At 46.3% G+C, this 17229-nt stretch overlaps 1 protein-coding gene across 1 annotated transcript in view; it reads right to left on the bottom strand.

Moving 5' to 3' along the window:
- Positions 1 to 5199: 5199 nt before the first annotated feature.
- LOC119375169 (uncharacterized) overlaps positions 5200 to 17229 on the bottom strand; it is an 86961-nt gene continuing 74931 nt past the window's right edge. Inside the window, exons 14-15 of the mRNA XM_049411188.1 lie at positions 6689 to 7026; positions 5200 to 5526 (exon numbers count right to left, since the gene is read on the bottom strand). Coding sequence (XP_049267145.1) covers positions 5428 to 5526; positions 6689 to 7026 — 437 coding nt within the window. The 3' untranslated portion in view covers positions 5200 to 5427. The remainder of the gene's footprint in view (positions 5527 to 6688; positions 7027 to 17229) is intronic.

The following is a 17229-nucleotide window of genomic DNA, read 5'->3' as shown; positions in this document are numbered from 1 at the left end:
CATCATCATGACCTTGTACCTTGCACCCAATTTGTCGAGTGGGAATATCAAGACATTCATTGACACGGCATTGTGTAATTATGACATGTACAAGAATAGACCATTTGTGTTAGTTGGTGACCTGAATGTCGATATTACCGAAAAGAACAATGAGTGGTTAATACAACATATGACAGCCAAATATGCTCTCACGTGCACGTCCTTTGATCATATGAAACCAACGACCATCCGAGGGACGTGTATAGACCTGGTATTTTCTAATTTCCAGTTGCAACCCGTACAAGAACCGCTCTCCTTTGACTTCACGGACCATAAAGCCGTGATAATGAAGGGACAACGCAAGCCAAGCATCATCTAATTAAGGAAAATAAAAGTTTGATGTTTGTAATATACACACAGTGTTTCTCACTCTTCATATGAGGATTGATGGGGCGTTACACATAACATTCACGGTATACTGATGATTCTCTCCGGAGCTTCGCCCCACTCATCATCATTCACCACGTGGATGTGCTGTAATTTTTTTTTATTGCAGCTAGTTTGATTACGAGTGAATAATTGTAGCGGAACTCTCTCACGTCATCGGGATCATTTCCGAAATGTGCCACTCGTGGACCTCATCGTGTGATACACTTAGCTTAATTTCTCGGTAAGTAGGGCACTGCTGTTAATAATATTGCCGTTTTAGACGTTGTCCTGCATTGAGCTTTCACTCTGTCATAAATTGTTATACGCCTTTAGTGTCCTTTTAAAGTGCATAGCACTTGAGGGGCCCGGCTTGTCGCCCATCCAGTTTCCCATGCCGCATGGTTAACGCTCAAAATCGAGTGGTCAACACAGGCCAGAAATAAGTTTAGCAATGCTCAAAGACGGGTTAAAAATAAACGAACAAGGTCCAAAATAATATAATTAACAAAGATAACCAAGAAGTAATCCCAACCATTAACTTAATATCGCGAAAGACACTGCGGAAGCATGCGGCTGACAGCCGAGCCGCGGAAGAGAGGGTGTCAGAGACCTCCGCAAGCGTGCGATTGCTCCTCCCACCGGCGCTTCGCCGGCGCCTTCGTCGCTACATCTGAAGAGGGAAACAACCTGGCGAAACTCGCTGTAGACGACACATATCTCGACTGTCGTAACAAGCAGGAAGTCGATAATGCGCAGCAAAAAGTAGCGCTCATGTCGCACACGGAGTTTGCGAATTACCCCAACAAGATTGTACTCGCCTCGAAGAAACCGTACATGCTTACCTCAGACACTGACGCCATTGACGGTTTGGTAAACGGAGCAGTGGGAATTCTACGAACGGGAATCGCTGGGTGACCGTGCTGCGCACTTCCTTAGGTTTTGAATAGTGAAGCTGCATTTAGCGCAGGATTTAGAACATACACCAACCGCTACACAAGAACGACATTTTTAAGGCACGCTTTACTGACACATATACGGAAAAATGATGAGTTAATTTGAAACCACATGTGAGCAAACCTGTTGCTGCACCCACGTGTTTGCGGTTTCACGCTCAAATACCACGGTATGTTTACGAGGTACACCGTAGTGTAGGTGATCCAGAAATTTCGACGACCTGTGGTTCATTAACGTGCACGTGAATCTAAGTACACGGTGCTGTGCCATTTCGGGTCCACCGAAATGCGACAGCCGCGGCCGGGATCGAACCCGTGACTTTCGGGTCAGGAGGCGAGCACCGTACGACCACCACACGTGTTCGTCACATGCTCGAGAATACGTGTCGTTTTGTCGTTTTGTAAGTTTTGTCGTTTTGTTTTTCCTACGAGTGATTCGTAGCCTGTTATAGGACTAATAATGTAAGAGCAGGGATGGGCAAAGATACTTTGAAATTGTATCGCGATATGATACAAGATACTCGGGCAAGAAGTATTTGAGATACAGATACAGGATACTACCGCGATAATTGTATTCGATACGATACTTGCCAATTGTATCTTAAGATACTTCGATACATTCCCAAGTTATATATCCATATGACGCAGTAGCAAACGCCAATGGACAAAAATGTCTGCTTGAAGTTCCTTAACTCTGACCAATTTTGTTTCATTTGAATGCAATGTCTTTAGTATCAAAAGTTTTGTCTGTCTTACATTAGTATTTTAGTTCAACTCCTAAAGTACATTAGTTCAATTCCTAAACAACTTACCGGGGTTCAATTCCGAAACAACTTACCAGGAAGAACTTCGATAAGAAGCCTTCGCACGATGGTGCAAATACCGGCGTGGAGTTTAACCTTGTCTGTAAACTACCACTACGCATACCTGATCACCGGACAGGTGTACAGCCATAGGCGTGCGCACAAGGGGGGGGGGCGCAGCGGGGGCGACCGCCCCCCTAATCACCTAAGAGAGGTGGGGCGACATCTGCCCCGTACATTGACCCTTCTAAGAGTCACCTAAGAGGGGGGGGGCGCAAAATCTGCCCCATACATTGACCCTTCTAAGAGTCACCTAAGAGGGGGGGGGGGGGGGGGGCGCAAAATCTGCCCCATACATTGACTTAGTAGAGTGGGGGGGGCGCTGAGACGAACCTTTGCCCCCACCCCCCCCTAATGGGGAACCCTGCGCACGCCTATGTGTACAGCAGTAACAAAGCTGGAAACGAGTTTTGTAACGAGTGGTGTATACGTAGGGGACATAAAACCGCAATGGCTGTTCATAGTCTACGTATCTGCTGGTGTAAAGCGTTCGTTATCGATATACTCACTAACTTGCGATCTTTGAACAATTTTTCTTAAACAAAAGAGCATCTGCAACCCGGAAACGTCTCAGACGTATTGTATTGTCACATGGTATAGCGACGATTAATATGGCGGCAGTCAAATTGTAGAAACGAAACTCTTTACTGAACTAACTTAAGGTAAGACAATAGAAAATTCATTGCCTATGGAATATTGCCTGAAACGGCTCGTTCGGACGCTCATAAGAAAAACGGAGCATTTGGTGTATATGTTTTTTGAGTATCCCTCATCTAAAATCTTCTCGGGGGCCTCCAAGCAAAATCTTTAAGATGGCTCCTAATAATTTCCATTATTATAACGCAAACTCAACTTCGCTGCTTTATTAAGCGGTAAGCAGAATGTCTGGTACTGTATACTGTAGAGCCGCCACGGTGGTCTAGTGGTTATGGTGCTCAACTGCTGACCCGAAGGTCACGGGATCGAATCCTGGGCACGGCGGTCGCATTTTCCATGGAGGCAAAAATGCTTGAGGCCCGTGTACTTAGATTTAGGTGCACGTTAAAGAACCCCAGCTGTCTAAATTTCCCGAGCCCTCGACGGCGTCTCTCATAACTTAATTGGTTTTGGGACGTTAAATCTCAAATATTAATATTACTGTATAGTAATATAATACAAAGGCGCGCCCATATAATTATATATTTGTTTTCAAAATCACCTTGGCAGAACAGCAAACTCAAGTGAAGTATAAATGTGCAAACAGTAGGAGAAATAACGCAGACATTTCAAAGTAACAATAAAGCAGAGAGCTTATTTTGGCAGCACGTTACAAAAGAGATATTGCAGCGACCACATCGAAAAGAAAAAAACAATAAAGAGACCTAGGAACAGAATGCAAAAGAACAGGTAAGAAAGCATCAGTGCTAACGAGCAAATTATGATTTCAAAAATTCTTTGAATATATAAATAGCACGAAAAGAAATTATATGGTACACCGAGATATCTTTTGTTAGGTAAAGGCTTGTTCTATTAGATCGAGCATCGGTATCGGTGGATCTATTGTCCTTAGAACGTTATTTGCATGTAGGTCAATGTCATCGCATGTAAGGCATACTTACATACACGAGATGCTTCAAGTCGCTGATGTGTGAAAGCCATGATACGCGAAGCAACTCTGTTCTTGCATTCCTCAGGTTTCGTAACGAAGCACCACGTAAGAGAATCAATAGCGACGCGAAAGCGCCATAAGAATTTCCGTGACAGACGCTGCGCAGGACAGTGCGCGGCGCGGGACCGTGGCTAAGAGAAAGTGTCATGGAACTGACACAAATAAAACGAAAAAAAAAATTCTAGAAAACAAGAACTACGTGGTCTGGGTGTAGACGTTCGCGCGCGTGTTTGTGTCGAGACTGCGCGAGCGCTGCCACTTGACTCTGTTCCACCAATAGGGATGCGCAGACCTCATCACCTGCCCTCACTAGAGGACTCTGGCAGAAAGATAACTTTATGTCGCTGCCTTTAGTTTTATTCAGGTGGCTTAGTGGCGCCAGTACCAGCTTGAGAAGCAGAGTTCAGCCAGCGATAATTGTTTCTCACGGTGGTGTTGCGATAGCGGTATCTTGTATCTTAAGGTACACAATACATTATTGAATGTATCGGAAATACAGATACAGATACTCACTTTGCGACACGTATCGCGATACAGATACAAGATACCCGAGGAGTATCTAAGATAGTATCTAAGATACATGTATCTTCGATACTGCCCAGCACTGGTAACAGTAAGAGGAAAGAAGATCGCCATGGTCTTCCTCCATGTATACTTGTCATTTTTACGATGTGTTTGTTGCCTGATGCTGTTACGGTCACCTGGACTATTGTTACCAGTCCCCAAATAAAGTTTCGTGTGTTGAGAGATCGCTTTCCAGCCGTAACATACTGAAAGACCTAATTGAGCTTGTTGCCTACACCGTCCGCCGCGGTGGTATAGCGGTTACGGTGCTCGGCTGCTGACCCGAAGGTCGCGGGTTCGATCCCGGCCGCGGCGGTCGCATTTCGATGGAGGCGAAATGGTAGAGGCCCGTGTACTTAGATTCAGGTGCACGTTAAAGAACACCAGATGGTCGAAATTTCCGGAGCCCTCCACTACGGCGTCTCTCATAATCATATCTTGGTTTTGGGACGTAAAACCCCAGATATTATTATTATTATTGTTGCCTACACTGCAGACTCGTACCCCGCGAATGGACGTACGATTATATTAACAAAATATGTATATCATTTCGCACACCACTCTGACGCATTGTGCAGGATTTCATGTAATAAAAAAATGAAATTTGACGTGAAGCTCGAGTTGTCACCATTATATAGGCAAAACATTTCATTGGCGCATGCGCATTACGACAAACGAAATACGCGCAACAAAAAGGAATCACCAAAGGATCTCCATAAAAACAATATAATAACGACTGTATGTAGCAGATTCAGAAGCTACGTGTCAGTGCAGGCGCATGTGGGTAGGTCATATTTGACAGACTTACGCAAACGTCTATACGTTCCGGAAATACACTTAAGTGGTGCGCAACTAAGCACTACAAACAAAAACAACAAGAAAGCGCGCAGTCTTCGCATAATTGTTAGCGAACCGCACACCACATTGCTCGAAAAACAAATGCGCGGAAATGTGTGACGTCATCTGGCATCCCAGGAGACGTCCGGTGCTGTCAGGCGCTAAACACGATCCCGACGAGTGCCGCCACACCACCCAGCAGAATGAGGCTGTAGACGGCCAGGATGGCGATTCGGACTTTGTCTAGCGTTGACTGCGAACAACAAGATGGAGATACCGAATTATACACGCGAGAATTGTTGCTATAGGATAGCCAAACAAAGATGAAAGTTAAAGTTGGTCAAGAGCGAATCACCAGCCGTCTTTCTTCTTTTATGTGCAACTGCATTGGCGTAGCGGGAGGAGGGAGGGAGTGTTCGCGGGACTCAAACTCTCCAGAAAATTTTAAATTTTGCATGTGTATACAAGCATACATGTTCATACATGTGCATACACGCACACATACAAACGCACGCATGGGCATACATAAAAAACGGCTGAACCCTCCCTCCTGCGAGAAAAATTTCTGGCTACGCAGCTTCGCGACTGAACTAATATTGATGTTAGAATACGAAGGAAAATTGTTTGTACAGTTAAAACTCGATTTAACCACGTGATGCGCACGCTCAATTTATTTCGTTAAATCGGGAAGTTCGTAAAATCGAGAAAGACCTCTCGCTTCTTCGAAATCTGAAATCGTAGCCTATAGCGGCACCCAAAAGCTATCGCGGTGTTGTATTTACCGCTAAACCACGCCTGCGCATAACTTGAGATACCGCCGCCAACCTGCAACTCACGCGTTCGTTTGTACCACTTGTTTCTCTGTGCCATGTTAGACACAACTAATGAAACCAACAGACATATAAACTAAGGAGAGCATAGGGGACACATGTTGCAACCGCCAACCTGTAGTTGCACAGGAACACGTTGTAGAAAGAAACATGTGTTTCTTTGCACCACTCGTTTCCTTGTACCATGTTTATATATATGTGTTTCTCCCAATAAACTTTCAGTTGCCAGCACCGTGGTTGCCATGCCAGTCCGCGCTCATCCGTGTGCCAGGGGGGTAGCCAGGTGGGGGGGGGGGGGTTCACCCCCCAAATTTTCATACACGCACACATAAAAACGCACGCACGAACACATAAAGTATCGTTGAACCCCCCCCCCCCCCCCGAAAAAAATTTCTGGCTACGCCCCTGCCGTGTGCCTTCCTTCTCCCCGTTTTTCGCGCAGTTTCGTGTAGGGTGACAAACCGGGTGCAACATGATTAACCTCCCTTCCTTTCCTTTGCCTCTCTCTCTCTCGTTGTGCTGTATTGCCAACCGCCCAGCGTTCAGTTCTATTTACCACCAGCATCGGAAGTAAGGATGCCTTACCGAAGCTGGCTCCTGGGCCTGTGGCGCAGAAGGGGCCGCTGCGTCAGCTTGGGCAGGAGGATGAGGAGGAGCGGTGGCGTTATCAGTCCCCGCAGCGCCGCCATCAGCAGCGGCTTCGGCGGAACCTCCGGCCGCCTCGGAAGTCTTGTGCTCCGGAGCTTCGCTGTCGTCCCCCGTGTCCTTGCTGGCTGGTTCAGCATCGCCCGAGGCCCCGTCCTCTTTGGCCTCCTCTGCGCCGGCTCCGCCATCTTGGGGCGCTTGCGCGGTGCTCGTGCCTTGAGAGGCTTCCGGGGGAGGCGCGGGGCTGTCGCGTTTCGGCTCGTCGGCGTTGGCTGGAACTGCGTACGAAAACATATTTATTAAGGCGATAGAAAGCCTTGTATGTCTCAAGACTCAAGCGGCTTTGCAAGATTTGGCAAGATCTGACGATACTTCGTGATACCTTATCGGTGGCGGCTTGAACATGAATTATATATAAAAAAGCTAAGGAATTAAAGTCGATCAATATTCTCGTGACCTTCAAGTCACATTCCCAGAATTTTGAGACATCCGTACGTGGCACCATCTCTCAGCCTCAACAACGGCGTCCTGAATGGCACATAGCCAAAAAAAAAATCATATCTGATGAAAAAAGCTGATTACCGAAAACGGGTCCCGCTTATATGCAGCAAAGACCCACTGGAACATTTTGGTAAAATTGCAGTATTGCACTACAAAGCGTGTGGCTTCCAAGGTCAATTGAACACCGCCCATTAGAAACACACGGGGCCCCACTGTAAAATATTAAACATCCAGGGAAGCCACGCGGTTTGTAGTGCGGCACTGTGATCTTACCAGAATGTTCGTATAAGTCTCTGCTGCATAGAACCTGGAGTTGCTTTTGGTAACCAGCTTTTTCGTCAGATACGATTTTTTTTTTCGCCTATTTTCCATTCGTTTACGTAAGGCCACAGCTGCCGCCGACGGCAGATGGCGCTACGTGCACATGTCCCCTAGGGTGCCTTGATGCCCGCGCGCTCCGCTGAGGGTGAGGACAGGCGCGTCGTCTGCTACGGCGGCCGCCATTGCGAATCCCGCCGCAGCTCGGCAGCATGCGAAACGCGCTACACAAAGCGCTTGCGGTGCGCGGATACGTCCAGAAATAAGTGCACGCTAATGTGTTATGCGCTAGAGGTAGACATAGACTCTGTTATGTTGAAAACCAATCCTCTTCCTTACGCCGGAAACGACAAAGTCTATGAAGCCTTACTTAATTTTCTCGTAAACTCTGCATTCCAAATACACAAACAATCGTTTAAAGTATTTTTATACATGTCAACAGCAGCAGTATGTGTATCTGAACACACACAGTCTAGTGTTGCGAAGCCACCTAAGCGCGATTAAGGTGTCGCATTTTGCTAAGTTTGCACACAATTTACTCGTTTATTATAAATGGCATCATACATATTGCACACAGACTAAAGGGCCGAGGGGCAATATGGTGCGAATATCCTGCTAAAATGAAACGAAAGCTTTGTCATTATTATTGCTGACATTTCTTGCTCACAATCTGTAGCCGCTACTGTATCGTCACTCGAGTTGCACCTTGAGTCCTTATCAAAACGATAAATAGTATGCGAGTATGCCGTAAAACTTTGCATGCGCGCAGTATCAGTGCGTTGTTCCTTCTTCTTTTTGTACCTGCAGTTTCTTTTTCTGTATCTGCAGGTTTTCTCGCATGCCCAATTGCATCACATATTATTGAGTGTTTCCAATTTTGTTTTACACTTTGTGCGGCAGATGCACGGCGCCGTTTGTCTATTTTATTAGTATCTGGGGTTTTACTTGCCAGAACCATGATATGATTATGAGGCACGCCGTAGTGGAGGGCTCCATGAATTTTCACCATCTGGTGTTCTTTAACCTGCACTGACATCGCACAGTATACACGGGCCTCTAGCATTTCGCCTCCACCTAAATGCGACCGCCGCTGCCGGGATCGAACCCGTGACTTTCGGGTCAGCAGCCGAGCTCCGTCACCACTATACCACCGTGGTGGACGTATTTTTTAAGACGAAAGCCTTAAATGCCTCATCAAACGCGAAATTTGACCGTTGGCGTCCCGCGTCTACGGCGTCAGCGTGCCGCGACGTTGGGGACGAGGGATGCAAAAAGTCATCGTCACGTGATGACGTCATCATGGCTTCACAAATTTTGGCGTGACGTCATATGCTGCAGTTATCACATGACATCGTAGCTTGGTCAAAAGTGGGCCTATCACGGAGGCAGTGCAAAACCAGGTGAGGTGCCTCCGATCTTGGAGGCAATGCAAAACCGCGCTTTGTGCGCAAGAAAATGAGAAGAAGATGGCTTTCGCTTTCGAGCCGTCTTAAGCGAACGCATAAGGGAGCCTGTGAGTTTTTATTTCATTAACTGGTTTTCCATGACGTACTCATTGCAGGGGCGTAGCCAGAAATATTTTTCGGGTGGGGGGGGGGGGGGTTCAAGCATACTTTATGTATGTTCGTGCGTGCGTTTGTATGTGCGCGTGTATATATACGCAAGCAAAACTGTAAAATTTGGGGGGGGGTTGAACACCTCAACCCCCCCCCCCTGGCTACGCCTCTGACTCATTCTACAACTTGACTTTGTTTCTTGTATTTTTTTACTGACATAGCGTGTCTAATGTATACACAATGCTTCCCCGTCTTCTTGTTGTTTTCATGCGTCTTCTTTGTATAGACGCTTCGCGAGAACTGTTTGTATGCGCATTCCTGTATGAGCCTTCAGGGCTTACATTATTAATAAATAAATTATGCTTGCTCAAAGAAATAAGATACTGAATGTGTGTGTGCGTGTGTGTGTGTGTGCGCGCGCGCGCGCGTGTGTGTGTGTGTGTGTGTGTGTGTGTGTGTGTGTGTGTGTGTGTGTGTGTGTGTGTGCGTGGGTGTGCGCGCGCGCGCGCGTTAATATCCAGTGTACAGGCCATTTATTTGTGCGCATTAATGCTGCGCTGACGGAAGCAATTACACAAATAAAACGCAAATTACACAGTAAAACAAAACTGCCACTAGTCGATTCACAGTGATCGTAAATGATTAAAAAAACATGGCTGATCCCTCCGTCATAGGAATCGGTATAACACGAAAGTGAAACGTGTCTACACAGAAGTAGTGCTTATTGTGTAATGATATATCAGAGCTTGTACAACGTCTATTCGTGTTTGGCAGCTATAGCACCGTTTGACGTAGATGAACCCATGTTGACAGCATCTCTCTATCGCGACGACTAACGCCCATGATCATGATTAAACTGTTGTTGTAGCTGACGGTGTGAACATATATTTGGACACAGCGAATCGTGAATCCCGCGTAAGGATGATATCAACAAGCTCATAATCAACACTGGTACCCGGTATGCACTTCTTCAAAGCGTCGTCAATTAAGGAGAGAAACGGCACGGTGTGCGCTTTCTAGTGTTGGGTAGCCGACGCCTGTGCTCATGCATACATAACACGCACTGCGCTTCAGCAACACGGGAGGTAGAGGTTCCTAGCCTGAGCCGCAAACGCGTGCGTCCCGCTGGCCTCTGTCTCGCAGGCCCTGCTTTCGCTCCACCAAGGCACGACATTCGCTCGTCGAAATCGCGTCCTTGCCGCAGTTTTGTTAGTCGGTGCTCTCGCAATTGAAGCAGTCGGCGGTGGAGAAATCCCGTTGATGCACGTGAAAGATGCACTTATAGTGTACTAGTACACTATAGATGCACTACTCCGATGAGCCGACGCACGCTAACACGAAGCCAAAGGCAAAGAACGTAACTGCGTCAAGGGTGCCTCGGCGACGCCAGCGCGGTCACTCTACCTCTCTGGTATCGAGACGTTTTAACCATGACCTCAGATATCACGTGCAATCTCGGAGTAAGCGCTAGTAAGTGTCGATCGTGAAGTATTACTTCGTTTCACCTCTCACAGACGGCGGCACCGCCCCGCTCCGCCCGCCGCGAAAGAGAATGTATGAAAGATATAAGGCGCGTTCGCGCCGTGCCTAGCATCTCCCGAGATGGCTTAGTGGGTAGCGCGTCGGGCGCTTGCCGTCGCGGCCGCAGCGTCGTGGGTTCGATTCCCAGCTGGGTATCTCTTTCTTGGTTTTTTTCTTTATCACCCGTTGGTGTCCATTTTATCAACGTCATATCCGTGACGGATGTACTTGGTGGACCCCGGCATAAAACACTTTCGTGTTAAAAAAACAGGAACTGCGTAATTATTTAAGACAGGACGAAAATGTAACCTTGAAACACAGAAACAGGGAAGGATAAAAAACATGTAACTGCACACATACATACATGGGCATCAGACCAGCACAGAAGGCGTACTTGAAACACGGAAAGGAATACAAAAAAACAAGAACCCGCCGTGGTTTTAGTTATGGTGCTTGACTAGTGATCCGAAAGTTGCGGGATCCAATCCCGGCCGCAGCGGCCCCATTTCGATGGAGGTGAAATGAACGAGGCCCGCGTACTTAGATTAAGGTGTACGTTAAAGAACAACAGATGGTCAAAATTTCGGGAGCCTTCCACTATCTACGGCGCCTCTCATAATCATATCGGATTCTTGGGACGTAAATTCTGACAAATAATTATTATTAGGAAAAAGAAGGATTTGATCTGCAGACAAACACGCATAGTATGTTCCATGATACATTTCAAGTAACAAGAATAGCGAAAGCAAAAATCAAAGGCAGATACAGGACCAACCAAGTGCAGTAAAGAACGTTTGCGAAAAAAATGCAGGATTCATGCACACGTGAACCAAAGCATTTTAGGCATGTAGCTGATATCACTGTGTCCATTTGTTACGCAAGGTTGACACCGGCAGAAGTTATCCTTGCATGTGCATTCGAAATACCGGCCGAAAACTTACGCTGCAAGTGCATGATGTGTTCTTCGGATGCCGCTTGTCACGTTTGATTTTTACTGTCCAAAGAAACCTCGTATATTCTAAAACGGTACAGCTCCCAGCGTTTCTGGAATGATTGGTGCACTGCGGCACGCAACACCCGGCCATGGTGACGGTAGCGAGCGCATAAAACTGAAGGGAAACGAGCGCCGGCCTAAGAAAAAGCACGCGCGCCACGCACAAGAGACCGGGCGGGGGATTCAAAATGGCGGCCGCGCTGCCGCCAAGGCCGAGGAGGCGGCACCTGCCCTTTCAAAAGCTGACACCACTCTAAGCGGGGGCGCGCGCATCGAGGCACTCTAATGTCCCCAAATTCTCGTCATGTGAATACGTGTCCATCGGCGCACCAATAGTCACATGACCTCAGTGCCTTGTGATATCATTATGACATCATCAAAAAGCCCCAAAAGCTTTTGACGTCAGAAAATGACATACGCGAGACATCGTCACTTAGTCAAACGCGGGCCGATTCCGGACGCAGTGCGACACCACGTGAGGAGCAGAAAGCTTCGGAGGTTGGAGGGTGAGGATCAATATATTAGACCCAGTAGAAAAAGAAGACCGCTTACGCCTCCGAGTCGTCTTCGGCGAATGAATAAAGGGCCATAATAGAGGATTTTAGTCTGTCCGGTACACCGCTATACGCAAAATGCTTTGCGTGTACCGGAATACCGGGTGTGAACAGCGCATGCGCACGCCCGGCAAACATGGCCGCGCCGCCGAAAGCGATTGCCGTCCACTTCGAATCTATCAAGGAGCCGTCGCGCGCTCTGTCGCTCGTTATTTCCGAACTGATGCTTTTATTTGCTTTATATTCACGTTCGTAAGCTTCGACAGCAAAGTATTCGTGCCGATACGGCACCGTTTTGGAGAGCCATACTCAAATAATCAATGTGTAGGCTTAGCGAGTGACAATCCCATAATCTCGAAGGACATACATTATGTGTTTGTTAGTTGTTTTTATCCTCCATAGCTGGCGCCACTTGACGTGGCGGCAGCTACGGCACACGCTATCCGGTATTAGGGCGTTACCGGAATACCGGACAGGCTAAAATCCTCTATTGTAAAAAAGTCAGCGCAAGCAAGACGGTCTTGCTTGCGCTGATTTTTTTACAATATGCATCAATTCCAACTCGCCCACATCCCTACCTTACTGGAATAAAGGGCCTCATGAATTTTTGCAGTTCTGCCGTCGCCGTGATGTTCCGTAAAAGTCCGAGGGTGGTAAGATCACATCGTGTTCCGCGCTGCGCGCAAGGCTATGTGTGCGATAGGAAGTGGGGTAGAGGGAGCCGATGGATGGCAACATTACGCGTATAGTCTTTCCAGTCGCGGCCGTAGGGTGATTTGGGGTTGATTGAGTTTAGCGGCGCCGCAGAGGGGCGGAAAAGTGAGTCATCTCCATTAGTCCGCCCTACCAAGTACGGAGCGCCCTAATTTGAAAGCAGTGCGCAGAAGGCGCAAAGCTGAGCCAACCGTGGGCGGCTTTCCGCTGCTTGTTGGCTGCCTTCCTGTGCGCGTATTGCTGGAGGTTGCGTTATGGCTCAGTTTCGGAGACGTTTAAAAAAAAAAAAACGCAGCGCGATGCTTTTGCTCATACCTGCGCTCTTTATCACGTCAGCATTGTGGTAGTGTAGTGGTGCTGCCTAAGAAATGGAAAAAAAAGAAATTCTTCTAAAGAGAACATTTATTTCATTTCATCTACTATATCCCGCAACACTTTTAGTTTCATAATAAATAGATCAGTATTTATTCGAGTAAGGCAAGTTAGAAAATTATCATTAAAATTAGGTGCTATTTATAACGCGGTAGCACGTATGCGTTTCGGCTTTGTAGCTTCCACAGCAATGCCAGGAAATGTTGTCCCCGAATATACACATAGTATATATCAGTAATGCTATTAATGCGTTGTTCGGGCGAAACGGAGCTATCTCTATTCTCGCGGACTTTTCTTAGCAATGAAGCGAAGACCAGCGAGCCAAATTGCACGTTAGAAAGAGCTAATAAACGTAGTCCTACAATTTCATTCTATGTATGCAACTTTGGAAATAAAAGAAAAAAAAAGCCTTACTTCGTTTTCAAGGAGAAGCTATTTGAAAGACTACACGGCACGCACCAGTGAGATACTTGTGTTTCGCTTTACACGTTGTCGTTTCGCGTTTTTGCACGCGCAGAAATGTCCCTCCTTAACGTATACCTGAAAGGGTAAAATGGCTTCTGCGTCTTCGGGGGGTGAGCGTCCGTCACCTTCTGACCCTTCCGTATACTAGCCCCAGAAACTTGAAACGAACTTCACGTATACAAATGACCCCCAAATGGCAGGCAACGCTTATGCCGTGCAACCATCACTTTCCTCAGTGGCACGAAACACGCGTCAAATCCGGACTATTTCACATGTGCAGGCGCTCCATCCCCGTGGCGTAATTGCCAAGAACTGTTGTCCGCGAGTACAGCAGCGTTGTCACTGTATTACACGTTTACCGCACCCCGAGGTACCAACCTAAACCACAAACAAGCTGAAACTTTCCGTTACAACCTAAGAAAGAAAGGTAAGCTCCATCGACAGAACCGCTACGCGCCTTCCCTTCGCCAGTGAAGTGCAGTAGTACTAGCTGGTTTGCGCTCGAACTTTAAGTACTTTTCTTCGGCTCATGTAAATACTGCGCACACTAAGAGTTAAAGGTTCCTCGTTACTGCATGAAACATTCAGCTCAATAATAGCTGAATTGGAATTATTTGCACAGGGCTATATGAGCAACTTTGACAAACACACCGTAGAAGAAAACTGGACCCTGTATAAAGAAAAAATGCTATACCTGGTCGAGCGATATATCCCTAAAAGGAAAATCGCCGTTAATTCCCGGTCGCCATGGTTCAACTCTTCCCTAAAACGTCTGTCAAATAAAAAGAAAAGAATGTTCCGTCGCGCGAAGCGAACTAACAATACTGATCACTGGGCAGCATATCATGAAATTCATAAAGAGTATACCAGTGCGATTCAAAGCGCAAAAGATTCCTTTCTTAAAAACACCTTGCTGTCTGTACTGCAAAGTAACCCTCGAAAATTTTGGAGCATTGTCGGCGGTGCAACAACACGACTCATACGGTTATCTCATAGCGATGACACTATGCTCCCGCTTAGCCAGTCATGCACTGTACTAAACAACGCATTTGTTTCCTTCTTCAGTACAACTGCTCCTGCATTGTTACCATGGTTACCTGACCGAAACTTATTCCCTACGGATCTCATTGTTATAGATTGGGATGGCGTCACAAAGCTCATTGATAATCTGAAGATCTCTTGCGCTGGTGCTGACCTACTGAACTCAGAAATCTTAAAAATAACTGGAGTGTACTCAGCAATAATTCTCTCAAAACATTTTGAACAATCTTTACGGTGTTCCATATTACCCAGCGACTGGAAAGTGGGGAAGGTGGTCCCTATCTTCAAATCAGGTAATGCTCATTCAGCTGATAACTATCGACCGATCTCACTAACAAGCATCCCATGCAAAATTTTACAACATATCATATATTCTCACCTAGTACAATTTTTGGAGGACAATTCTTTCTTATTAATTCCCAACATGGATTTAGGAAAATGTTTTCATGTGAGACCCAACTACTAACGTTTACTAATGATCTCTTTGTAGCTACTGATCTTGGTTTCGATATAGACTGCATTTCTCTCGATTTCGCAAAGGCATTTGACTCGGCATCGCACGAATTGCTTCTTTTCAAATTATGTAAACTCAATATTGACACTAACATATTCAATTGAATTAAAGATTTTCTTTCGAACAGGACCCAGTATGTCTCAGCTAACAATTATTCTTTCTTCTGTTACGTCCGGTGTGCCACAGGGGTCTGTGCTGGGCCCTTTGTTGTTTCTTATTTACATAAATGACCTCCCTAACAGTATTGTTTTTTCATCAATTAAACTTTTCGCAGACGACTGTGTTATTTATCACAAAATTACAAACTCCGCCGATTCACTAAATATCCAAAATGACCTTAATCAATTATCCCTATGGTGCGACAAATGGCTTATGCAACTAAACATTAGTAAATGTAAGGTCATGAAAATAACCCGACGCTTTCACAGCACTCACTGCCCTTACCACCTTAAAGGAACCCCCTTGAATCCGTCAACTCCTACAAATACCTCAGAGTTAATGTCACTAACGACCTATCCTGGAATATGCAAGTTGATTACGTAACCCGCAATGCTAACCGTACTCTTGGCTACCTGCGCCGTAATTTTTCTAAAGCACCCTCTTCTTTAAAGTTAGTTCTGTATACAACTTTAGTCCGTCCAAAACTAGAATATGCCTGCAGCATCTGGGATCCGAATCAATCCATAATAATCAACTCGCTCGAATCTGTTCAGAATCGCGCAGCCCGGTTTATTCTGTCCAATTACTCCCGCTACGCTTCTGTATCCACAATGAAGAAGACATTACAACTACCTGATCTGTCCTTGCGTCGTAAATGTCTTCGTCTTTGCCTCTTTCACAAAATTTATCATCAAAATCAAGAGTTAAAAAACCATCTTTTTCTTCAGCCTGACTACATTTCATCACGCGTGTACCACAACTTTAAAGTTGGTGTCCCACTTTGACGAACTCACCTATACAACGACTCTTTTATCCCCCAAACCAGCAGGGATTGGAACCACCTTCCCGCCTCCATCGTTGCAATTGCTGACACCAACTTTAAAAGTGCCCTTCAAGATACGGTATTTTGTTAACTTGTATGTTCAGAAAATGTTTTATTGCACACTTGTATATGTATTAACCACTCCTTTCTGTAATGCCTTCGGGCTCTGAAAGTATTTGAAATAAATAAATAAATAAATTACGTTTGCCTGAGGGGCGATGTCAGAATGCCTCACAAAATTTATCAGGATTTTCAAGTTGCCGATTTAGAACCAGGAACATATACGCGTGTCTGTATGTAAGTCAAGTATCTGAAACATTCCTAAAGAGCTTATTGTAACAATGAAGGTTGAGGCTTCGGTCTGCCATTTTTCTAAAAGGGCGCATGCACAAATGGTACTCTAAGTAGTTCTTTTATATTTTTTTTAATTATACACGTCCTCTGTCGGAGGGACAGCAATGGCTGTGGCCAGCGCTGACTTTCTTTTTCAGGTTGTAACCGATCTTACTAAAAACTGGCAGGTGTTCCTGTGCAAATACAACCGATGAGCAAAGCTCCTTAGAAATGGGACGCAGCCGACTATGCGCCTGCTCTCGCTGCTGGCTTTCATGAAGGCGATAGGCTGGGGATTGGGTGGGAGGAGCGTCTGCTGCACTCGGTGGCGGGAACGACTGAGCGAGTGAGTATGCGGCGCGCGCAGCGAGACAGGTGGGAGAGATGTGCGAGCGGCAATGCGCTTCGACGGTGGCGACGGAACGCCGCGTGCGGCGTTTCATTGTCTTTTTGCGCCGGCGCCGGGTGGGGAGACCGTCTGCTACTACCTTTGACAAAGCCCCCGTAGTGCGCTAGAATGATGGTTGTCATTTCACAATCCACGATAAAGGTTGCGAAAGTGAAGACGACCATTATAACCAGTTGTGCACAGAGCTTATTCCTTTTAACCTCGAAT

The sequence above is a fragment of the Rhipicephalus sanguineus genome, chromosome 11 (assembly GCF_013339695.2).
Source record: "Rhipicephalus sanguineus isolate Rsan-2018 chromosome 11, BIME_Rsan_1.4, whole genome shotgun sequence".
Lineage (NCBI taxonomy): Eukaryota > Metazoa > Arthropoda > Arachnida > Ixodida > Ixodidae > Rhipicephalus > Rhipicephalus sanguineus.
This window is presented reverse-complemented; position numbering and strand designations above follow the sequence as displayed.